Here is a 26,216-nt window from a genome sequence, read left to right as displayed (position 1 = left end):
CTCGCCACTGGGGTCCACAATGCCCATGAATCGCACCCCAATGACATCATCAACCAACGTCCATTGTATCTCTCGGAGGACCCCTCATGCGGCAGAAACCCCAACGGTAAGTTGACTGAGTAGAATGCCTGAATCCGGGCGGAATGGTCCCTCTGTTACAGCGAGCATAACCCTCGCTGCTGTGCTCCTAGCATTCTGCCGAAAGGACTGGTATCGATTGTTTAAAAATTCCTGGATCCCGGACATTGTTCTCCTGCGCTCAGGCACTCAGCTGGACAACCCCAAAGGAGATCAACAGGGTATAAAAAATTGGGAGGGAGGCCTGACCGCGCCATCTCAGAGTCACGTGACTGACATGCGCCTCCTGTTGTCATATGACAAAGCTGCAGTTTTCCAGACAGGAACCAGTAGGAGCCGTGGCTCTGCCTGGAGCCTGCCGTAGCATGCCCGGCTCGCGCACGCTGAGGGGTGGGGCCTCCTGCTGACGTGAGCCACGAGCGGCTCCGGGGTGGGGGTGGGGGTCGGGGGGGGGAGACCGAACCCCGGCGGTGACGCTGTCCGGGCTCCATGAAGCTGCGCGGCAGGCCGGGCCTGGCGGTTGCTATGGGCAGCGCGGTAGTAGCGCTGCTGGTTTTCTATTGCGCGCTCTCGGGATCCCAGGTGGGTCTGGGCAGGGGCGGGCGGGGCTGCCCGCTCGCTAGGTCCCGCGGAGCGGGCGGGGGGGTCCCCCTACAGGTGGGTGGGGTGAGCTTGTGCCCCCTGTGTCTGCTGGCTCCGTACCTCCATCCCCCATCTTCCGTGTCAGTCATCCCACCCTGGGCCACAGCTGCGATGGGGGGGGCTGGGCCACGGGCGGGGGCAGGAGATGGCTGCTGGAGGAAGGGGGAGCCCGCTCCGTCCTCTCTGTCTCTTCCTAAGCCAAATCAACAAGGAGTCTGGTGGCACCTTAAAGACTAACAGATTTATTTGGACATAAGCTTTCGTGGGTAAAAACCTCACTTCTTCAGATGCATAGAGTGAAAGTTACAGATGCAGGCATTATATACTGACACATGGAGAGCAGGGAGTTACTTTGCAAGTGGAGAACCAGTGTTGACAGGGCCAATTCGATCAGGGTGGGTGTAGTCCACTCCCAATAATAGATGAGGAGGTGTCAATTCCAGGAGAGGAAAAGCTGCTTCTGTAGTGAGCCAGCCACTCCCAGTCCCTATTCAAGCCCAGGTTAATGGTGTTAAATTTGCAAATGAATTTTAGTTCTGCTGTTTCTCTTTGAAGTCTGTTTCTGAAGTTTTTTTGTTCAATGATAGTGACTTTTAAATCTGCAATAGAATGACCAGGAAGATTGAAGTGTTCACTTACTGGCTTTTGTATGTTACCATTCCTGATGTCCGATTTGTGTCCATTTATTCTTTTGCGGAGGGACTGTCCATTTTGGCCAATGTACGTGGTAGAGGGGCATTGCTGGCACATGATGGCATATATAACATTAGTAGATGTGCAGGTGAACGAGCCCTTGATGGTGTCGTCAGAGTAGATATGGGGACAGAGTAGGCAACGAGGTTTGCTACAGGGATTGGTTCCTGGGTTGGTGTTTCTGTGGTGTGGTGTGTAGTTGCTGGTGAGTATTTGCTTCAGGTTGGGGGGTTGTCTGTAAGCAAGGACTGGCCTGCCTCCCAAGGTCTGTGATAGTGAGGGGTCATTTTCCAGGATAGGTTGTAGATCGTGGATAATGTGCTGGAGAGGTTTTAGCTGGGGACTGTATGTGATGGCCAATGGTGTTCTGTTATTGTCCTTGTTGGGCCTGTCCTGTAGTAGGTGATTTCTGGGTAGCAGTCTTGCTCTGTCAATCTGTTTCCTCACTTCCTCAGGTGGGTATTGTAGTTTTACGAATGCTTGATAAAGGTCTTGTAGGTGTTTGTCTCTGTCTGAGGGGTTGGAGCAAATTCGGTTGTATCTTAGGGCTTGGCTGTAGACAATGGATCGCGTGATGTGTCTTGGATGGAAGCTGGAGGCATGTAGGTACGTATAGCGATCAGTAGGTTTCCGGTATAGGGTGGTGTTTATGTGACCATCACTTATTTGCACTGTAGTGTCCAGGAAGTGGATCTCTTGTGTGGACTGGTCCAGGCTGAGGTTGATGGTGGGGTGGAAATTGTTAAAGTCCAGGTGGAATTCTTCAAGGGCTTCCTTTCCGTGGGTCCATATGATGAAGATGTCATCAATGTAGCGCAAGTAGAGGAGGGGCACTAGGGGATGAGAGCTGAGGAAGTGTTGTTCTAAGTCAGCCATAAAAATGTTGGCATACTGTGGGGCCATGCAGGTACCCATAGCAGTGCCATTGACTTGAGGTATAGTTGGGGTATAGAAGGTATAAGTTGTCTCCAAATCTGAAGTGGTTGTGGGTGAGGACAAAGTCACAAAGCTCAGCCACCAGGTGTGCTGTGGCCTCATCAGGGATACTGTTCCTGACAGCTTCTAGTCCATCCTCATGTGGAATATTGGCGTAAAGTGCTTCTACATCCATGGTGGCCAGGATGGTCTTTTCAGAAAGAACACCAATGCATTGTAGTTTTCTGGTGGCAAATTTAACACCATTAATCTGGGCTTGAATAGGGACTGGGAGTGGCTGGCTCATTACAGAAGCAGCTTTTATCTCCTGGAACTGACACCTCCTCATCTATTATTGGGAGTGGACTACATCCACCCTGATTGAATTGGCCCTGTCAACACTGGTTCTCCACTTGCGAAGTAACTCCCTTCTCTCCATGTGTCAGTGTATATAATGCCTGCATCTGTAACTTTCACTCTATGCATCTGAAGAAGTGAGGTTTTTACCCACGAAAGCTTATGTCCAAATAAATCTGTTAGTCTTTAAGGTGCCACCAGACTCCTTGTTGTTTTTGTAGATATAGACTAACACTGCTACCCCCGATACTTCAAGCCAAACCCTCTCCAACCCCCACCTTTTCAGTCTCGTCCTCCCAAAGAGCTGAACTTGGTTCTCTGTTCCAAGTTCTTTGTTCATGGTTCCTAGTTAACTTAGTCAAAGGGCAACATTATTTTAAAATGTAAGAGTCAGTTTTTAGAAATATCACCTAATGGGGGAGGGGGAAATAGCTCAGTGGCTTGAGCATTGGCCTGCTAAACCCCGGGTTTGAAGTTCAATCCTTGAGGGGGCCACTTAGGGATCTAGGGCAAAATCAGTATTTGGTCCTGCTAGTGAAGGCAGGGCGCTGGACTCAATGACCTTTCAGAGTACCTTTCAGTTCTGAGATAGGAATATCTCCATATATTTTTATATTTAACATGAATAACGTAAATTACTCATTACTAACTAATCAAGTAAGAAGCTGGGTGTGACCATATAAGCCTCAGGTCACCTAACAGGCGTGTCCCTGCAACAGTCAGCCTGTTCTGAAGGAGCTGGGGCACCTCGCTCACTGACCCCAAAGCTTTGTTCCTGTGCAGTGTGCTGTTGCATAGCACCCCATCCCACTTCCATAGTGTAAATGGTGATGGAATAAGGAAGTGGGTTTGTCTGGCTGTGCATGACAAACTCTTTCCCAGGTCACCCAAAGTGACACATTGCCACAACCATCTGAATGTTCGGAAGGAGCTGGGCTACACTGCCACTCACTGACCTGAAACTTTGTTCTTGAGCAGTGTGCTGCCACTTGTTATGCCCCCCCCCTTTCCATATTGTAAACAGTGCTTGAATAGAGAACTGGATTTTGGCTGGCTGTATGTGATAAAATAAGTCTTTAGTCATCCTAAGTGACATGTCCCTACAATCATTAAGCTATTCTAATGTAGCTGAGAAATGGAACTGCCTTACTTGAAACTTTTAGGGTGCAAAAAATTGTGGCCCATTACCCCTTCCCCCCCACCCCAACACAATCTCTTGTGAAATAGGCTGCAATTTTTGCAAAGAGTTTCAAGTAAGGTACAGCCAGTCAAAATCCAACTTCCTAATCAAGCACCGTTTACAATATGAAGTAGGATGGGGGCATAAGAGATGGCAGTAGTTAGGGTTTGCTGTCAAACTGGGGAGATGTATCTAGTGGGGTCCTGCAGGGGTCTGTCACTAGTCAATATTTTCAGTAATGAAATAGCTAATGGAGTGAAGAGTATGCTTATAAAATTTGCAGATGACACAAATTGGGAGAGGTTGCAAGGAACAGAATTCAAAATGACCTTGACAAAGTCAAGAATTGGTTGGAAATCAAGAGTATTAAATTAAATAAAGACAAGTTCAAAGTGTCACAGTTCATGGCAACTGCCATTCCTCCTCCATGGTCCCACAAGGGAACCCACTCTAGGCTCCTGCCTCCTCGACTGTCGCTTCTCTTGAGTAGAGACCCATATTTTTCTCCCTCCTTACCAGGGGTGCACAGTTCCCTAGTTACACTGTGAGATTTCCAGCATCTGCAGTGTGTTTTCTCTTTGAAGGCTATGAACAGCATAATTGCCTTCAGGTGCAAGTTACCATATAGCCCTTTATAAGCAAGCACATTTATTCTTAAGGTGAAATTATCATAGAGAAAACATTAAAACAACAAAAGAACCTACATGCATACCAATAAGCGTACTACTGATCACCCTCAACTCCAACAAGGACTCTGGTAGGAGACAGTCCTTCAAACCCCACAAAAGGGTTTTTCTGTGGTTACAAGTTCATAACAACCTCAGCTCACAACCAGAATTGCTAGGAAAGTTCACTCTTTCATTGATCTTCAGATTCCAGGAACAGGTAATCAGTAGACAGTCAGCCCCTCTGAAGAGCATAGCTTCAACAGTCTGGGGTTTTTTTTGCATAACCAGAGGTGGGAAATTTTCATTCACCTCCCCCTAGCGATCCTCAGGAAAATCACTTGATAATACCCCAATTGTCCATTCTTGTCTGGCCCATTGTTCAGTATACGCCTCTGAAATTATTAGCACTTCCTGAGGTTTACATCCTCTCTCTCCCATAGAGAAGTACAGACAATCCTAGTCCACAATAATACATAACCATTGCATTTAATGCAATGGATTCGAAATATACTTAACCTTAATTCAGGAAGGTTTTCCAAGGATATTGCAGGAAATTGCCATATCTGTCACACAAAATACTATACATAGGAAAGAAAAATCAAATGGATAACTATAAAATGAGGAATAACTGGCTAGGTGGTAGTACTGCTGAAAATGATCTGGGGGGTTTTAGCGGATCACAGATTGAATTTGAGTAAGGCTACATTTTAGTCACTGGTATTTTTAGTAAAAGTCACGGGCAGTAAACAAAAATTCACAGCTCATGACCTGTCCATGACTTTTATTATATATACCCCGACTAAAACGTGGGAGGGTGCCACGGGTGCTTTGGGGGGGGGGGTGACTGGGGTAGGGCATTGCGGGTACTGGGGGCGGTGACCTGGGGGGGCACTGCGGGTGTTGGGGGTGGGGTTTGGCGGGGCTGGGGCAGGCTCCCTACCCGGCTTCTCAGCTCTATGTGCTGCCTTGCCTCCGCTCTGCCCCAAGCCCCAGTTCTGCAGCTCCCATTGGCTGGGAACCGTGGCCAATGGGAGCTGCAGGGGCGGTGCCTGCTGGTAGAGGCAGCACATGGAGCTAGGAGCTGAGAGAGGGAAGCCCCCCCTCCAGGTAAGCACCACTCACCCCAGCCCTGAGCCCCGCCACACCCAAACTCCTGCTGCTGGGGGGCTGAGGTGGGGAGACTGCCCCAGCAGCAGCTGGTGCACCTGGCCCTGGGCGTTGCCCGAGCTGCTCAGGCAGCTCGCGAGCCAGGCACACCAGCTGCTGCAGAAGTCACAGAGGTCAGGAAAAGTCACAAAATCCATGATCTCCGTGACAAACACAGAGCCTTAAATATGAGCCAACAACGTGATTCAGTGGTAAAAAAGGCTAATACCATTTGGGGGTGTATTAGCAGGAGTGTCACATATAAGACACTGAGGAAAATGTCCTGTTCTACTCCGCAGTGGTGAGGCCTCAACCAAAGTAGTGTGCCCAGCTCTGGATGACACACTTTAAGAAAGATATGGAAAAATTAGAGCAAGTCCAGAGGAGAAAAAGCAAAAATGATAAAAGGTTTAGAAAACTTGACCTAAAAGGAAAGGTGAGCAAGTTTAGTCTTGAGAAGAGAAGACTGAAGGGGCATGACAACAGTTTTGAAATACATTAAGGATTGTTATAAAGAGAACAGTGATTAATTGTTCTGCATGTCCACTTCCATTAGGACAAGTCGTCACTGGCTTAATCTGCTACAAGGGAGATTTAGAGTAGGCATTAGGAAAAACTTTCTAACTATCAAAATAGTTAAGCACTGGATTAGGTTTTCAGGAGAGGTTGCAGAATCCCCATCATTGAATGTTTTTAAGAACAGATTAGATAAACACCTGGCAGGGATGGTCTAGGTATACTTGAGAATCTGTGAAACCCTGTTACTGGCCCTTCTGCATGCACACCTTTATCAAAGTTTCCCCCTCCATGTGGATGTTTGGCGCAATAGGTGGTTGTGTCAGGATTACAGACCATAAAGCAGCAGACAGCACCAGATTATGCAGCAATTCTGTGCAGAAATTTATGAAGAAACGTCCTTTCTGTGCAAAATGGAGTCTGACCATACAGATCCTTAGGAATGCTTAAATATAGGTGTCACCAATAATCAGTACTAACAACAGCAACCATTGCTCAATTAATTAAAATATTATAATAAATAGCAACATCTATACTTATTTTACAATTTCAGAGTAAACATGAACATATGCAATGGATTACGTCTATTGAGTACACATCATTTCATTAATGGTGACCCATGCATCTTATTCATTATTGTTAAGTCTGATCACAGATTCAAAAATTTTACCATGGGTTATTTCCAGCAGAGATTTCCAGCATGATAGCAAGTAAGTTGAAAGACAACAGATGCATTTTGGAGGATTTTTTTCAGAGTAGTGACTTGTCTTTTTCAAATATAATTTATTGAATATTCAGACAAAAATGCAGTTCCCCTACCACAGAAACATACGCCAACTGCCCTTCCTGTAGTACCTTTTTATGTAACTTGAATATAGTATTAATGTTTACAGTGTTTCAAATATTGATTAGTTCAATAGAAGTCATCAGTATTATTTGTATAAACAGTAAAGCTTTTTTCTTGTGTAATGAGCAAAACACACAACTCTAATAAGCACAACTGGTTTTATGTGTGTAACAGAATTTAAAAAATGTTTATACATTTTTCATCTAAAAACAAACCAAAGTTCTTCATTTGTAACTATCATATAATTTCTATGAAAACATTACGGCATGATTTGCAGCAAATTCATTGAATACTGATTCTGTTGATTTTTACATGCAATATTACATATTGTATGTTAACAGAGAAAACACACACAAAAATTGGGGCAATATATCTGTCAGACCAGAAATAAAGATTTGCCTCTGGAAGGGGCCTATCCTCATCTCTTCATAATGAAATAACTGTTGCAGGGACTTGTCACTTGGGGTAACTCAATACGTATTTTGTCCCATACAACCAGTCAAAAGCCAGCTCCTTATTCACACACACTATGTACAATATGGAACTGGGGTGGAGATGAGACGAATGGCAGTATATTGCTGAAGAACAAATCTTAGGGTTGGCAAGTGGCATAGAATCCTAGAACCATTGGCTTAAAAGGGACCACAAGGGTCATCTAGTCTAACCCCTGGCATGTCTCAGCTACTTCAGAACAGTCTGACAGTTGTGGAGATATGTCACTTGGGGTGACCCAAATTGAATTATCTCACGTATAGTCTGTCAAAACCCAGCTCCTTATTTAAGCACTATGTACAGTATGGAACAGGGGTGGGGGAGCATATAGCCCAAGAACAAACCTTGTGGTCGGCAAGAGGCATATCCCAGCTCCTTCAGAACTTCCTGACAGTCGCTGTGCCATGTCACCTGAAGTGACCTGAGACACATTTTGTCATATACAGGCAGTCAAATCCCTGCTCCATATTCAAGCAGTGTGGAATAGGAGTAACATGTGGCAGCATACTGTGTCACAACAAAGCTTCAGGTTGGCGAGTGGGATTCCCAGCTCCTTAAGAACAGTCTGATGGTCACAGGGATGTGTCACTTTGTGTGTCCCTAGACTCATTTATTCACATACAGTCTGTCAAAACCCACCTCCTTATTCAAACTCTGTGTACGATATAGAAGTGTGGTAGGGGTGTGACATGTGGCAGTATATTGCACAGGAACAAAACTTGGGGCTGGGGAGTGACTTCTCCCAGCTCCTTCAGAACAGTCATGTGGGTCAGAACAGAACATGTCATGGGGACATGTCATTTTGGGTGATCCAAGACTTATTTTGTCACATGCAGGCAGTGAAAACCCAGCTCTCTGATTATTTACTTGATAAATAAGGAATTAGTAATTAAAATGGTCACATTGTCACATTAATCTGATGACTTTTCTAAATATTTAATCTTACATTGATATATTTTAAAATAATGTTGGCCTTTGAATAAGGAACTGGGAACCATGAATGTGGAGTTGGTACCACAAATAAGGAACTGGGAGTAAGGAATCAACTTCAGCCTTGTGTCTCTCCCTGACTTTCTTCCCTTGATTAAGAAAAAGAATACCAGCTATATTACAGTAAAGGGTGAGGTTTTAGAAAACATTTTCTCTCTCTTTGTTCCCTCTACTATATTTTCTATCAGGTGTCTGCAAGTCTAACTTTTATTAGGAGAATGCCAAATTAAGCAGCCATAGAATTGCAGAGTCCAGTGGGCCCTGATTGAAATGAATGGGACAAGTCACCCTATCAAAGCTATTGTTTCAGGCTCCCTCCAGATGCTGGTAGATGATACAGACAGTTTATGCTTGGCTCACATTTGAGTTTTCCTCTGTGACTGTAAGGGCTAGAACATATATATATATATATATATATAAAATGTGTCAGATTCTGGAGCACAGTTCTATGGTAAGGAGATAAATTCTGTAGCAGATTCCATTGTCATGGAACATGGAATCATGGAGTGTCCAGGGCCCTGCATATTCCTTGCTCTTTTTCTTGTCTTTATGCTTCTTGCCCTCCTGATCTATGTTCACAGGATTCTGGCTTTTATGCTTTTTTTCACTTCCCTGCTCATTCCTTCTCTACCTGTGTTTCAACCTATTCCTCTCTTTCCGCTTTCTCTTTGCCACACTCATTCTCTCTGTACTTTGTTTTCCCTCTTCTGTCCTCTCCTTAAACTAAGTTCCCCTCCCCCCCGCCTTTGCTCACTTGCCCTGCACAATCCAGCATTTTACCTTTGGAGAGAGGAGGTGAGGTAAAGCATAGATGCCTTCCCAGCTCTGCCAGGATCAGTAGCCAGCTGCATATTGTGGCCAGGAGGCTGAGTTGCTTGCAGGGCTACTAATCAAGTGTTTCCTCAAGAGTTTTGGCTCTCCTTGTGTGTAAGGAAAGGCTGAAGGTCTGTATGGGAGGCTTCTGGGAGGGTGGCAAAATGTGTTAGACTTGGTTGGATGTGGTCTTTGAAATGCACGTGTGCTCATCCTGTCTATTGTCACCCCTTCATCTCCAATAACCCGCCTCTGATCCTTTCGTCTATAGTAACATTCTGTAGTACATTTACGTGTACAAGAGAGTGAGCATGATGTTGTCCTTCAGCGAAGACCACCAAGAGCATAAGGAGCCTACTACTAGAATAAGCCACTAGAGATCTTCTTTAGCTTAAGTTGTAGAGAGCTGTAGGGAGCTGAAGAACTAGAATTCCAGGCTGGCTGTAGCAGAATGGAGTCATGTTGAACTCTGTGGTTGTGGCAGCAAGAGTCTTGAGATCCATTGGATGCTTTGTTATGGAGCTGTCAACTACCTGTTAACACACACAGGTGTTATGCAGTGAAGGTCCCTTGATAATGGAAACCGCTTTAGGAAATTAAATCTAGCCACCACCCAGTTCACACAACCTCTTTAAACACAGGTGGTATGACTTGTTTCCATATTACCCAATTCAAAACTATATTACTGCTTGGGGTGAATTGTCTTGAACATCAGAGGGGTAGCCGTGTTAGTCTGAATCTGTAAAAAGCAACAGAGGGTCCTGTGGCACCTTTAAAACTAACAGAAGTATTGGGAGCATAAGCTTTCGTGGGTAAGAACCTCACTTCTTCAGATGCAAGTGAAGTATACTTGCATCTGAAGAAGTGATGTTCTTATCCACGAAAGCTTATGCTCTCAATATTTCTGTTAGTCTTAAAGGTGCCACAGGACCCTCTGTTGTCTTGAACATGATTCTGATCAACATGGTTTAGCCAGCACATCAGATACAGCTACTGGAAGGCTATTGTGGACATACCATCTAGAATTGTTACAAGAGCTTAGCAGTTTTTAAAAGTTTTAAGAAAGAGCTCAGTACATTTTGAGTGCCAAGAACTACACAACTGGGAAACAATCGTGTAATTTTGCCTCAGTAATTCTACAGCATCCCTGCACTCCGTTTAGATACAATCCCATGTCAGAATAATATTTGTTATTGAGTAATTGGTGGATGAACACTTGATTTAACATTTCAAGTGTGCTGATTCACTTGGCTCTAACAAGGAAGATTTACAAAGGACCAAAAAACAGCTAGATGCCTAACATCCAATGACTTTCAATGGAAATTAGACACCCAACCATCAAATTTGTGTCTTTGAAAATCTCACCTTAATAATAACTAATAAAAAGCTGAAGGATTATAGAAAGTGGAATTTCATGGAATTTAACTGTTAATGGTTTTTTACTTTTATATTTTTAAGGTATTAAGAGCAATTGCTTCTTACTCCCCTTGGAGGATAGAACAACAGCTTTACAAGCTGGATGTAGGCTGGCCTAAACGTCCAGAATATTTCACTGGGCAAACATTTTGTGTTGCTGTTGACCCTCTCCATGATCTGGTCTATGTTGCACAAGTAAGTAATAGCACTAGAATTTTGTCCTTATTAGCATTATACTGTTTTTCCTGTGTGGAGTTACCATTTGCATTTATATTAAGATAATTATAACAGTTTATTGTATTAAATTCTTGATGTAAATTTGACTAAGGTTATTAATAGTATACATTTCTTTAAAGTAGTCCTGGATATGAAGGTTCTTCCTGGGCATATTGAGCTTGTTGCTTTTATGTTTTTTAAAGGCTTAAAATTAAAAAAAAAATAGTTTTGAAATGGCAAGTGCCACAAGGAAAGATACAAATCAGATAGCCTACGACATGGAAGCTTGCTAGGAGAATGGAGGCAACTGTATATGTCACTTCTGCTACTCTTCTTTGCATCCCTGCCTCAACTCAGTAAACCGCAAAAGAAGGATGGCCCCAGTGGGCTGTGGGAGACCCGGGTTCAATTCCTGCACTGCCACAAACATCCTGTGTGAATTTGGGCAAGATACTTATAGGGATGTAAAAAGTTAATCGGTAAGCATAGTCTTACCGGTTAACCGCCTTAACCATTAACCCTGGCTGTCCCCAGCGGCCCCGCACCGGCCAGTCCAGTGGGCCCAGCTGCGCAGCCTGAGCAGCACCGCCCACCCGGAGCAGCGCCACCTGCCCAGAGTGAGCCCAGCTGCAGCACCCAGACAGAGCGGGCCCAGCCGTGCCGGCCAGATGGGCCCCAGCCGCTTAAACGACATCTTTTTAATTGTTTAAACAATTCACATTTTTAACAGTATTCACATCCCTAGAAACTTAGTTGTAAAGCAGGCCTGCACAACATACGGCCCGTGGGTCACAAGTGGACCGCGTAGGCTCACTGTGTGGCCCGCGGGGGGTGAGTAGGCAAGCATCGGGGTGGGGCAAGCCAACGGCCAGCGGGTGGCGGGGTGGTGAAGAGGCCAGTGGCAGGCTGGGGAGTGAGGGGCAGTGGCAGAAGGTAAAAGGCTGGCGGTGGGCAGTGGCGGGGGGGTGGGGGAAGCAGGCGAGCCCGCGGCGGACAGGCAGGTGAGCTGGCGGTGGGGGGTTGGTTGAGGAGGCGAGCAGGGGGGGATGATGAGCTGAGCGAGCGGGGAGGCTTTATACTTCGGGAGGTGGGGAGGCAAGCAGCGAGTCGGTGGCTGACCTGTTCTACTGATCTTGTCTCTCATAAAAATTGGTCCTTTTTGCTGCTTTTCTCTGGGCTGGGGGTTGTCCCAATGCTGCAAAGAGGGTGTTCCCAAAGGAAGGTGCTTGCTTCTAACCCCTGAGGCTATCAGTATGTCTGCTCTTCTCTAGTCAGCCCACTTGACAAGTTTGATTGTCCTTGGTCTGGCTCCCATCCCCTCTCCAAGGGTTGCAGCTGTCTGGAGGTGCCTGCCTTCCACACCTTCCTCATTCACACCTCATTTATTCAACAGGGCAATTGATTACAAAGTGGGGGGAAGATCTTATTCTACTTCTAGCAAAAAGACATTTTTCTGTTACCTTAATTATACTACCTTAGGGGCCCACTATAACATATTACCAAGGTTCAATACTACTGTTTCGGCGGGACGGCACTGGGGAAGGAAGGTTTGTTTCCGCAGGGCGGGTGGCGCTGGGGGGAGGTGTTTTAGGGGTGCTGGGGGGGAGTTTCGGGGGGGCCTGTGGGTTTTGGCCCTCAGCTGTTTTCTTTGGAGTAATATGGCCCTTGCTGCTTTTCGAGTTGTGCAGGCCTGTTGTAAAGGGTATTTACATCCCTAGATACTTAGTCTCTCTCTGCCCCTCTTCCCCATCTGTAAAATGAGGATAATAATACTCATAGGAATGTTGTGAGGATTAATAAATCAAAAACTGTGAGGTGCTCAGATACTCCAGTGTTGGGGGCTGCCACAATTCAGGTAACTGCGCCTGCATTCACCTCCATGGTCCATTAAGGGCACCCCTTCTAGGCTCCCAGCTCCTCAGCCATTAACTCTCTTGGGGAGAGACCTTATCTCTCCCTCCTGACCAAGGGGCTTTCCAGGTTGCACAGTTCCCTGGCTACACTGTGATATTCCCAGGAATCCAGACTGCCTAAACAGGGCAAGGTCTGCATTTTGCTTTCTCTCAAGGCAATTATGCACAACATAATTGCCAGCAGTTGAAAGTTACCACACAGCCCTTTATAAGCAAGCACATTTAATCTTAAAGTGAAAGCGCTACATAGAAAACTTATTAAAACAACGAAAGCATTTACATACAAACTAATAAGCTTACCAGAGATCACCTTCCAACTCCAGCCAGGGCTCTGGTAGGAGTCAGTCCTTCAAATCCTATTTCAGAAGCATTTAGAAATACATCCATGTCATCCTCCTCCCTAAAATGAGGAAGAAATTTGGAGTCAATGCCATTCACCAGGACAGGTAGCTAGTGACTGGCTCCACTTACCAGACTATGGTTCTGCTGGTGCAGTTTCTCTTTTTTGAGCTGATGTTATTGAACCTGGTCCTACTGGCACAGTCTCTCCATCTTGACAATACTTCTGCTTCTCTGCGTGTTTGTGCTGACACTGGCACTTTTTATGCTGGTGCTGTTGCTCCTTGTCTGCAAACAGCTGGGGTTCCAGATGCAGTCAGTCCTTCTTCAGCTGTGTCCTGTCTTGGTCAGCCTGTGGACCTGCCCACGATCCCAGTTGTAGTGATGGATTCGGTCTGGACAGAACATAGTTGCTGCTTCTTGTTAGCCTCTTCCATGCTGCCCTGCAAAGTGTTGGCTCCAAGATTCCCCCTGCCTGCTGGACCCTGCGCCAGTGAGTTGAATGTTCCCTACCAACCTGGACTTCATACGTCTTCCCATCATCCAAATACAGCAAACCTACTAGCTGTGTCGTTAGTCCTCTGTGTTGAGCTGCCTGTCTGTGCATAGCTCAGCCAGCTGACCTTTCTTCAGCTGTTGATAATTCATTTTTGCCTGGCTCTCTTTTCACTATTCCTTTCCACAAAAGACTATGACTTTACTCTGTGGTTTTTCCTTCTATGGTACTTGCTTTCACTGCTGTTAGCACTTATGGCAATTCACACTGCCACCATATATGTCATAGTCCAGGGCAATTGCACCTCTGTTCCCCCTTCATGGTCCCTCAAGGGCACCATTCTAGGTTTATGGCTCCTCAGCCACCAACTCTTTTGGTCCGAGACCCACATCTCTCTCCTTCCTGATGGGGGTGGAGGGGTTTCCTAGGCTGCACAGTTCCCTGGGTACACTGTGATATTCCCAGCAAGCCAGACTGCCTAAACAGGCCAGCATCTGTGATTTGCTTTTGTCTTCACAGGCTATGAACAGCTGTAATTGCTTGCCATTATAAGTTATCACAAATCTTTTTCTAACCAAGCACACTTATATTTAAGGTGAAAATTTTAGAGACAAAACATATTCAAAACAATAAAGGAACCTACACACATACTAAAAAGCTTAATAAAGATCACACCCAGCTCCAACAAGGGCTCTGGTAGGTGTTAGTCTTTCCAACTCTTCTGCAAGGATTGGGCCACTCCAGGTGAGTTGATTTAAATCAGCATGTGGAAAGCCTCAATCTAAATCAGGGGTGGGGAACCTTTTTTCTAACAGGGGCCACTGACCCACAGAAAAAATCAGTCGTGGGCCACATACAGCCCCGTGGGGGGGCACGGAAGCTCGGAGGTCCCACCCCAGCAAGGCGAGCCAGTGCTCGCAGCTCCAGCCCCACGGGGGAGGTGGGGCAGAGGCTCAGGGCTTCCCCCAAGCTGGGGTGGGGCCAAAAATGAGGGGTTTGGGATGTGGGATGGGGCTCTGGGCTGGGGCAGGGGGTTGGGGTGCAGGAGGGGGGTGAGGCATTTGGGGTGCAGGAGGGGGCTCCAGGCTGGGGCAGGGGATTGGGAGGTGGTTCGGGGTGTGGGCTCTGGGAGGGAGTTTGGGTGTAGGAGGGGGCTCAGGGCAGGGGGTTGGGGTGTGGGAGGAGAGTCAGGGTGTGGGCTTTGGGAGGGAGTTTGGGTGCAGGAGGGGACTCAGGGCTGGGGCCGGGGGTTGGGGTGCAGGTATAGGTATGGGTTCTGGGAGGGATTTAGGGTGTGGGAGGGGAATACAACCTGGAGCAGGGGATTGGGATGCAAGATCTGGGAGGCAGTTAGGGTGTGGGTTCTGATCTGGGGAGGGGGTTCAGGGTGCGGGCTCTAGCTGGCTGGCACTTACCCCCAGTGGCTCCCAGTCAGTGGGGCTAAGACAGGCTCCCTGCCTGCCTTGGCTCCACGCTGCTCCCAGAAGCAGGCGGCATATCCCTGCGTCCCTTAGGCAGAGATACGGCCAGGCGGCTCTGCGCAGTGCATGGTGCCCACGCCTGCAGTTCCCATTGGCTGTGGTTCCCAGCCAATGGGAGCTGGGGGCGGGAGAAGCGCACAGAGCTTCCCTGATCGCTCCAGCGCCTAGGGGCCGCAGGGACATTCCATCCGCTTCCGGGAGCTGCACGGAGCCAACCGGACTTTTAATAACCTGGCAACCCTAGCTTCCCCCCCCGCAGCGGGGCAAGCTGGTGCTTGCGGCTCCAGCGTCACAAGCAGTCGCGGGGGGGTGCTGAGGCTCAGGGCTTTCGGCCCACAGCGTGGAGACTTGCCGAGGGCCGGATGAAATGAAGCAGTGGGTCAGATCCGGCTGGCAGGCTGTAGGTTCCCCACCCCTCATCTAAATGATTGATTTTAATCTACTTTTCCATTTTTACTTCAGTTATTTTCTAGGGAAAGGTGCATTCTCATTGGTTGATATAACCATTAAAACGTGTTGATTTACAACTAAATAGAGCCTTTACACTAGATTTGGTACATCTTTTTACTACCTAGGAGGTTACACTATGACTATATACATTTATTTAAGCAATTATATAGCTTAATATTTTCAAATTCTTATTGTACATTTTTAATATGTTAGAAGATGGTGAATGATATATTGCTTATTCACTAGATAATTAACTTTTTTCTCATGATTTGTGTCAAGCTGCATTAGGATGGTAACTAGAATTTAATTAAACATACAAAACAGCATATCAAAATTACTTTTATTTAACAAAACAAGCCCTTAATACAGTACATGACCTATTGTGCTCTATCTATAAAGCTTGACGTCAAAAGTTAGCTGTTTTCCCCCTGCTTCTTTCTTTATATAGAAATGCAGCCTTCAACTCAGTTTTGATAGAGGCTTATGGATTCAGCATATTTATTTTTTATTTAAATGTTTTAAGAGATTATAATAAGTTTACGTCTTAACATATTTTGTATTAAATTCATATTTCATTTTAAACAGGTTTATTTTTATAAAGAACAACTTATTAAAATTTAAATAAAATAAAATAAAATAATCCAATTTAAATGAAAAATTTCCTTTTTTTTTTTTTTTTTTTTTTTAACAAAATCATTGATTTTTTAGCCTCTCACTCCCACCCCTCCAGATAGAAGGTTCTGTACATTGTGTAAATCAGAAAGAAGGCCCAAGTCAGTTTAAACTCAGGCTATTTATCCCAAAGTCATTTCTTTGTCTGTTGGTCCGTGAAAAATCTAGTTTGAGCTAGTATACGCAAGCATCCCCAGGAGGTGGTACCTCTTTTGGGGATTACAACTTGGCTGACTTGCCTTAATCACCATCCACTGTTTTTAGTTCCTGCAGGAGCTGTGGTAGCCTTCTCCCCTGGAGTGGAACACAATAAAACATTCATTTAAACAGTGGACCCCAAAGATACACATGGGGTTGCAATATTTGTCACATCTCTCTCATAAAGAAATTACATACAGTCCTGGCCCACAATAATAGATACATAAGAGTTTCGAGGATATTGCAGGAAATTACCATATCTGTCACAGTGGCCACATCAGTACCTAGAATGGATAGACAGAAAATCATCCATCCCAAACAACTGTTATAATAGAATTTTACTAACTGTACTAGTCATGCCTACATGTTGGTATCTAGATTCTGGTTGAGACCCTCTCTCTTCAGCAATGCAAACAAAAGTGGTGAGATTTTTATTTCTAAAACACAGCCATGGCACCTGCAATCCTGGACAATTAACTACAATTAAAAATGTTGTGTGCCCATCTTGGGAGACCGAGGGCATGATGGTTTTTTCAGAGATGGTGTGCCATCACAATTCAAAATGAAGACAGTGAGAGCAGCCGTGGCTCAGCACCTCTGAAAATCAGGCCGTAAGTGTCCCAAAATTAATGAACACAGTTGCAAACTTAACCTTTCTGTGTCTTTCGCCAGCTGTAAAATGGGGTTAGCCGTACTTGCCCACGTCACAAAGGTGATTGTGAGAATTATTAATTAATGTCTGTAAAAGTGTTTGACATGAAAATTACTAACATTGAAACAGAATTGTCAAAGGTGAGATTATTTGCTTGATAAGATCCTTTTTTCAATTGACTATTTTTGTACACCTTCAGAGAGGGGCTAATGTACCAAAGGTACTAGTGTTTTCAGATGAAGGACATTTCCTGCATGCATGGAATTCCACAGTTGAAATGCCTCATGGTATCTTTGCAGTCAGCACCCCTACAGATACCTCAATATGGATCACAGATGTTGGAAGCGGTATGTATAATGGAAACATGTTAAAAATATTATTCCACAGAGAAAATAGGTTTTTTGCAGGTATCCCTTTGAACAGTAATTTTAATTGTTTAAATAAGGTAATTGTCAGGGTTCCCTCTCCACTCTGAACTCTGGGATACAAATGTGGGGACCCGCATGAAAGACCCCGTAAGCTTATAAGTACCAGCTTAGGTTAAAAACTTCCCCAAGGCACAAATCCTTTCCTTATCCTTGGACGGTATTGCTGCCACCACCATGTGATTTAGACTAAGATTCAGGAAAAAGATCCCTCAAAGTCCCTATTTCCCCAAAATATCCCCCCCAAACCCCTTCACCCCCTTTCCTGGGGAGACTTGAGAATAATATACTAACCAATAGGTTAACAAAATGAGCACAGACCAAACCCTTTGTTTTTTAGCACACTAATTCTTAAAAGAAGAACTTTATTATAAAGAAAAAAGTAAAAGAATCACACCTGCAAAATCAGGATGGAAGGTAACTTTACAGGGTAATCAAACATTTTAAACACAGAGGACTCCCCTCTGGACTCAATTTCACAGTTACAAAAAAACAGTAATAAAACTCTCTCTTAGCATAAGGAAAATTCACAAGCTAAAACAAAAGATAATCTAACGCATGTCCTTGCCTTTACTTACAATTTCTGTAATTTTAGATGTATCATTTCAGGTATCTTTTTAAGAGCTGGTTTACCTGCTTGGTCTCTTTCTCTCTCCCGAGAGGGAACAAACAAAGAGAGCACAAACAAAACGTCTCCTCCCCCACCCCTCCCCAATTTGAAAGTATCTTCTTTCCCCATTGGTCCTTCTGGTCAGGTGCCAACTAGGTTAATTGAACTGATTAACCCCTTACAGGTAAGTGGTTCTGTACCTCTGGCCAGGAGGGATTTTATATTACTGCATACATAAAGGTTGTGACCCTTCCCTTTATATTTATGACAGTACCAAAAGAACACAAAGCCAGATTCATGCTCTCTGAGTCCTAATTGTGCACTGATCCTGTTCCCCAGTACAAGGTAGAGCAATTTGAAGGTTCATGAGTTGTGCCACGTGCTCATTTTCCAGAGCTGATAATCTTGGCCAACATTTCCAGATCTTAATCAAGGAGCAGGGCCAGAAAAGCATGCATCTCAATGCATAACTTTTGTCCTCTAACCCATCCTGATAGCTCCAGTCCTGTGCACATGTACATTTGATGCCTTGCTAATCTGAAATCATTCTCTTACTACAGAGTTTTCTTAGTTCAGTTTCATTCTTAAAGTGACAAGGGATTTTTATCTTGTTATTACTGATGTTGAAGAGCCATGGTTTTGCTGAGAAATTTCTATGCCTTTCTTTAATACAGGGGAGTATGGGCACACAGTTAAACAGTACAGTCCTTCTGGTAAACTTATTCAGATCCTGGGTACTCAAGGTAAAGCTGGCTCAGGTTTAAATCCGCTGCAGTTTGATCAGCCCGCAGAAATATTTGTGGAACAAACAGGGGAGATCTACGTTGTGGATGGAGATGGAGGGATGAACAACAGATTATTCAAACTGTCCACAGGTATGTGAAAAGGGAACGTACACAAGAGTTGACATTTGAAAATGTAGAGGCCTAGTAGTTTTAAACATCAACATTGCTGACTGTGGGCCTGATCTTATGGCCATTAGAATTAGTTGACAGACTCCCCATTGATTTTGATGAGCTTTGGATCAGAGCCTATTTCACTACTGATCATTTTAGCAAAAATACCCAGTTAATCAGCTAACTCCTTGATTGTCATGTTTTTAATACACCTCTACCCCGATAGAACACGACCCGATATAACACGAATTCAGATATAACGCGGTAAAGCAGCAGGGAGCCCCGGGCCCTTTAAAGCACCACCCAAGACCCGCTGCTTTACCGCCTTATATCCGAATTCGTGTGGAGCCCCGGGCCCTTTAAATCACCACCCGAGCCCAGCTGCCAGAGCAGGCTGGGCCGGTTTGTTTATCTGTCGCATCCGCAGGTTCAGCCGATCGCGGCTCCCACTGGCCATGGTTCGCCACTCCAGGCCAATGGGGGCTGCGGGAAGCGGCGGCCAGCACATCCCTCGGCCCGCGCCACTTCCCACCACCCGCGTTGGCCTGGGACGGCGAACCGTGGCCATTGGGAGCCGCGATCAGCTGAACCTGCACACGCAGCAGGTAAACAAACCTGCCCGGCCCGCCAGGGTGCTTAGCCTGGTGAGCCGCGTGCCAGAGGTTGCCGATCCCTGTACTACATAATAAAAGTGAAAACTACTTTTTCATTATTTATTCTGGTTTCTACTATTAGATTTCCAGGAGATATGGCTGCGTGGGGAAAATGGTACAGGTGTTGGTCAATTCAAGATTCCTCACAGTGTCACAGTGGATTCTGTTGGACGGGTAAGGAATTAAAACTATATTTTTCAGTGTTTTAGAGACAACTTTTATGCCTTCTCCTGTATATGTCTACATGTATTTTTGGTACTTAATGTCCTTTGGGGGGCAGAGGGGGAAGACAACCTAAAAAGTGCCATTCTTTCATCTTTGATTATTGAGGTCTGGCCTACTGCATACAATTTTAATCACGTGAGCAGTCATGCTTAACTTTTTCACATTGAAAACTTTTTCGTGACATGGTTGGGAGGGTAAGAGGAAGTCTTGACAAGCTGCCATAATCTCTTCACGTACATATATACACGGACTTCCTACAGACCCCAGGAAGAGGCAGCTACTCCTACAGACCTTTAAAGGGTTTGCACTGCAAGGGGGCAAGAAGAAGGAAGTCCCCCTAACATGCTGCCACTCTCACCCTGTTCTTGTGCATCTTATGGGCTCTGTAAGGTTGGGAGCATTGACTCTGATAACTTTTGGTGTTGTGGCTCCAAAGCTCCTTCAGAGAATCTTAGGACAATTTAAAAACTAAGAAAATTCCCTGACATACAACTCTGATGGGTTCTAACTTAGATAGAACCTTAACTGAGTGCCTCAGAGGTTGAGTACACATTGTGACACTTCCCAGGTAAACACAGGGTTATGTGGCACTTCACTACCACCTGCCCTTAGTGTGAGGAAGCCTTGTCTGGGACTGCAGTGGATCAGCTCTCCAACCTTACTGGCCACAGGCAACACAAGTAATCCCCTCTAGCCCTTGCAGGCTCTACTGTCACTCTACAGGTTAACGATAGGCACACTGGAACCATTGAGCTCTCCTAGTATCTCCCTGGAGTGTCCAGACTTTTGTCCATGGGACACTCGCAGTATTCACCAATCCACTGCTTCCAAGACACTACAACCCACCTTGCCAGTTTAACTTCAGATCACCACTTCGCTTAACTCGCAGCACTTAAATTTGTTTATAGGGAAATCAGGTATAAATTTATTTAACAAAACATAGAGATTCAAGTAATAGCAAGTGGAAATATTGGAAACAAATGATTGTATGTAAAATAAAATCATAATATGCATTCTGGAGCCTAGACTTAATTGACAAGATACCCTCATATCTAGTAGGATAGGATACTGCTCGCCCAAACTCCTTGCAGCACTTTACAGCTAGGGTGGCTGTGACCCTTCTTTCACGAGACATGCACACTGTAAGTTTGCCTCCGAGATGAAGGATTCAGTGTGTCTCTTAGCGCTCCAAGATATACCAGACCAATTCTTTGTCTTTATCCATAAACAGGACACACCCCTGCTCTTTGTTTCTTCCTGAAAATTTCCTCTCTTGTATATTTCTCAATCTCTCAATTTGTACCTGGCTCAGTATGCAAATAGGCATACAGTGTGTGGCATATAACATATCAATGGCCAGACAGGGAAATAAATATCAGTTACCTCCTGTGTGAAAGGAGTATCTTTGAGGTATGCCACTCCTGGTGATCTGCCTTAACTCCAACACCGTAAGAACATAACTTTCAGTATATATTAGGGAATCCCTGTAAAAACATGCGTGCCCCTTGTGCCCTCTGCCAGATGGCACCAGGCAGGGAGTCCCTGGGTCACACACAGTCTTACAGAAATGCTTTAATTTCTCAAATAAATAAATACATAAATAACTTTTAAAATGTAAACTTTTTTTTTTTAAATTCAAAGTATGGAAATTCACGGGTAAGGTACACAAACTGTCACTTACCTCTGCCCCTGAGCAATAATCTGACCTCAGCAATAATAATCTGAGAAAGCTAAAATGTTTGATGGACATGATTGTCTATAACAGAACAGTTTCATCTTGTCAGCGATTGCAATAAATGGGATGCCTTAATCTTAATAGTACAGTGTTATTACAACCCATTCACAGTCCACAGAAAGAAGCCTACTCCACACATTTCTGTTTAGCCCAAGGGCATACTGAAGATAACCAATCCCCAGAATTCCCTGTGCCAGCCAGTTTTCAAATTGTCATTGCGCACATATGTATTTACATATGCAAACCTCCTAGACCCTGCTCATGAAATTAGATCACATAGCTGAAAATAAAGAGCAATTATTAGTTTGGTAACATCATACTTAGTATTGATATGTGTATGTATCTGAGCACTGAAAAACCTGTGTTCTGTGGAAAACATTTCTGTCTTGCACCCACAAAAGAGGGGAGCATAAGACACTGGCATCTCAATTGGGGCAGAGTAAAGTAGATTGTGTATCTTACCTGTGATTTTTTATATTTAGTTTAACTTCATTGTAAGGTGTATTTTGCCCCCCCCCCCCCCCCTTTTTTTTTTTTTTTTTTTTTTTGAGCGGGAGTCTGAGAATTAATACCTGGTTAGACAACTTTGTAAAATAAAAGTTGAGCCAAATTCATTCCTGATGTAACCCTCTTTTCTTCACTATATTTGGCCCATTATGTGTAAGGAACATCTGATGCTTTTGATGTAACTATTTATAGCTGTATATACTGTATGGATGTATTATAGCTATATTTACTGTGTACAATAGGTGTGGGTTGCTGACCGAGGAAACAAACGAATCCAGGTTTTTGATAAAGTCACAGGGGAATGGCTGGGGTCCTGGAGTAGTTGTTTCGTAGAAGATGGTCCCTCTTCTGTCAGGTACTGTAATTATGTATTTACACAAAAACATTTCAAAGGAAACAGAATGCGACTTTTTCTCCAGTAAGATTTAAGTTGATAGCAAATGCTTGATATCAGGCTCTGGAATTAGCAAGTGGAATTGCTGTGGAATTAGGTCCTGATTCCTGATCCTGCAATAGGATCTGTAAAGGTAAATCCTTGCAATCACATGACTTCATAAGATCTGCCTGTGTGAATCCGTCTGATGGATTGGGACTTTCATTTTATTTAAAGCTGTGAGTTTCATAGACATTGGGGAACATGACTAGGAGCTTGATATTGCCCCCCCTTACTCAGATGTGTAAAGGCTACAGGCACAGGCCCTAACTTCCTTTGTGTAAATTCCTATTAATTTGCTGTTACACCAAAATCTGTGGCTCCAAAGAGCAGCGGCAGCATGTAGAGCAAGTCCTGCATGCTTACTCTGTATACTCTACAGCACGGTGAGACTGAGAATGTTAGAATCGTTTTCATTTGATTTGAAAACTTCAGCAGCTGGAAGTTAAGCGACTGACACATGAGTTATACATGAGGATACCCTAAAACTCAGATTTGAAGTCCAAATCAGAAAGTTAGAAAACTGATTGCCTCCTCTGCACATGAATGCTGTTTGCTCACGTAGATATGGATAATAATTTTTAAAGCACATAGCAGTGTTAACATGAAGTGTTCTAAGAATATGTTAATTCTAATTTTTTTATTTATTTTCAGATTAACTACCAATGAGAAATATCTAATTGTAGCTCAGCTGAATATTAACAGAGTGTCTGTCTTGGCAGCACCACCAGTAGGATCCATTGGAGATTGCCATGTGGTAAACACAATCCAGCTAGCTGATGAGGTTAAACCACACCTTGTGGATGTAAATGTGAAGACTGGAGCAATTTATGTTGCAGAAATTGGTGCACAACAAGTACAAAAATATGTACCCTTAAACTAATGGTTTTCTTTGGTTCATTCAGCACAAGCCATTTATTCTGGATTACAAAACCTGTGCTGGATTTCCTTACATTCATTGCAGACTGTGCTTCCACTCATAAGCACAGCATGTTGCACCACTAGAATGCATAAAATAACTGTTTTGTGACCTGCTCTCACTCTTATTTTCTTTGTCAAACTCAGGGAGCTATTTTCTCTTGATCTGTCATTATTTGTCTTTACTGGCATGTTTTGTGTGTTTTGTTTCATTTTAGTTAGTTGTTGGGATTTGGAGAATGCATTTGATATGCATATTAGTTCCGTTTTACCCTGCTTTTAACTTCAAGGTAGTTTTTCCCCTTGTCTCTTGATATATCATAAGACATTAAGTTTGTAATTATTCTGCTAGTCTAGACATAATTTCCATTGTTAATCAATATACACTCTACCTCCAGTGTCCGGGGTGAATCTTGTGACTTCTTTGCCTAGTCAGTGCACTCTGCTGCCTCCTAACATCCTAGCTGGCAGAGAGAAATGTCTGCATATTTAATTTTCCAGAAGCCTTGTCCACTTGAGGCTCTGGACTCTAGCTTAACATTGCTTCAGGTTTCCTTGACTCTTTATGCTAACATTGTCCAACTCAGAACATAAAGATGTAGCATGTCATAGTCTCCTGAGCTTCAGTGAGACCTTTGACACTTATGGCCAGTGCTGAGGTTTTAGCATCTCTGGCATCTATCTTAGGTAATCATTGATACCGCTGTTGACATCAAAGGCATCAGTTCTTTACTGATTTAAGCTAACTCCATATAAAGCACTTTAAATGAAATTAAGAGTGTCTTCACAATGAGGTGACACTGATTTTTAACTAACCGAGTTTCTAAATTGATTTAGTTAAATCGGTACAAGTTTTATGTGTAAGCAAGGCCTCAAAGTAGAATGTGTTGAAGTTTAACACAGCTGAGATCCCTGGGGCACATACTGGGGATTTACTAGGAGATTTTTAATCAGCCTTAGGTCTGGATACCTATAGCATGCTTTTGTCCTCTTAATCTTGTTGAAACTTAGACACGTTGTCTACAGCAATATTTGGCCTTTGGATTCTTGTTTTTAGAGACCAGTCTGATCTTTTATTCTGCCTTCAGATTTTCAAGGACATTCTTTCAATATTAAGCGGTGACTTTCCATTTCTTTTTGGGGGACTTCTGCCAATACATCAGCAGCTGATTTCTCTTTAGCACAGAACTTGCAAACTTCTTTGTGACTCTTCCAGAGTCATTGTCTTTATAATTCTTCCCCTGAATCCAGTTTGGGTTTTGAGTTGCATAAATTAGCTTCATTATCTTCTCCAAAAAACATACACCAGCATCTTTCTGTCCATCCCTTCCCTAGTCCACGGTAATTCCAAAGCCTTTTAGGTTTTGCTGGACAACCTTTCAGAGTATCCTCTCTTCAGTGTAGAAGGGGTGAAAAAAGAGCACCAGTTCTTTGATATATTTCTAGTGGTCAGGAATGACTCTCCTGGTAAAAGATTGGATGCATCTTAAGAAACTGTGGATCCATCCTCCTTGTTCAGTCAGGAGCTATGAATGCTTTTTCCTTTTCTTTTCACATAACTATCCTGATTCCTTGGCTATTTTGGGTGCTAGTAGTAGGTCAAGAGAGGCTAAGCTGTTCCACCTCCATAGTTAAGGAGTATGGGAAGTGGAACCCTGCTTCACCATCATGGATGCCTCAGCAGTTGAATGTGGTATTGCTTAGTTCAATTCCAGGTTCACTAAAATTAAGGTTTGCTCAGTTTAGCCTTGAAGACTTTTCTTGCCACAGTGTCCAGATCCTTATGTAACGTTACAGCAACAGTCTACATGAATCATCAAGGAAGAGTCAGATTTGGTTGCCATGTCTGGACATTATTGCTGCTTTGGAACCAGGCAATCCTGAACAAAGAGGACTTTGTATAGATGGTTATGATACTGAAAAAGACACTGTACTGGCAGATACCTTCAGATTGGCAGCTCAAGAAGCCTTCCATGTGATGCAGATCATGAAGTTCTGCGTGTGCCTTAGAGACTTGTCTTTGAGACTTGTCACTCAAACATCAATTTTTTAAAACCATTGTTGGCTGACTTTTGCTGCCCCCCTCATCCTTGGAATCAGTGGGAGCTAGGTGCCTAAATGCCTTTGAGAATCTGGGCCAAAGTGTGTTTGTTCAGTTTATAGGTACTTGTGGTATGAACAGGTGTCAGCTGGTGATTAGTAGGAGGCTATCAAACTCCTTTTCACTGCTATACTTGTGACCTAGTTCAAGAGGTGACTGATAAGTGCTTGAATTTGTAAAAATAATTGAGCAAAATTACATTTTAGCATAATTTGGCAAAAAGTAAGTAAGGCTTTTACAATGGGGGACCTTATGTCTTAATTTGAAAGTGCTCCTCATTTCTGTAGCTTGGTGTGATGACTTTGGCTGCATGGGATTTTTTGATTTGGGGAAAAGTGGGGGGGGAAAATCAGACTGGTAAACTTGAACTGTTCATCTAAATTACGTTTTGTATAAAAAATGTTTTTAAACACATTTTGCCTGATTTGCACACAGCTTAGTAAAATTACTTACTTGGAAGCTAAAATTCTGTGTCCCTTTTCTCTTCCTACCTCACCACTCTTGTGACTCTCGCTCTGTATGACATCAATAGTAAATTGAAAA

The 26,216-nt window shown here is 44.0% G+C and overlaps 1 protein-coding gene across 1 annotated transcript; it reads left to right on the top strand.

Annotated features, from left to right (window-relative positions):
• The first annotated feature begins 516 nt into the window (after window positions 1–516).
• NHLRC3 (NHL repeat containing 3) lies at window positions 517–26,015 on the top strand. The gene is made up of 7 exons (XM_034758569.1): window positions 517–660; window positions 10,796–10,948; window positions 17,370–17,517; window positions 18,880–19,080; window positions 19,837–19,928; window positions 22,464–22,576; window positions 23,309–26,015. The coding sequence occupies exons 1-7, from the start codon at window positions 568–570 to the stop codon at window positions 23,535–23,537; spliced, it is 1,029 nt and encodes a 342-aa protein (XP_034614460.1). The 5' UTR covers window positions 517–567; the 3' UTR covers window positions 23,538–26,015.
• Window positions 26,016–26,216: the final 201 nt, after the last annotated feature.

Source organism: Trachemys scripta, chromosome 1 (assembly GCF_013100865.1).
Source record: "Trachemys scripta elegans isolate TJP31775 chromosome 1, CAS_Tse_1.0, whole genome shotgun sequence".
NCBI lineage: Eukaryota > Metazoa > Chordata > Testudines > Emydidae > Trachemys > Trachemys scripta.
Note: the sequence above shows the minus strand (reverse complement) of the source record. Positions and strands in the feature narration are given on the sequence as shown.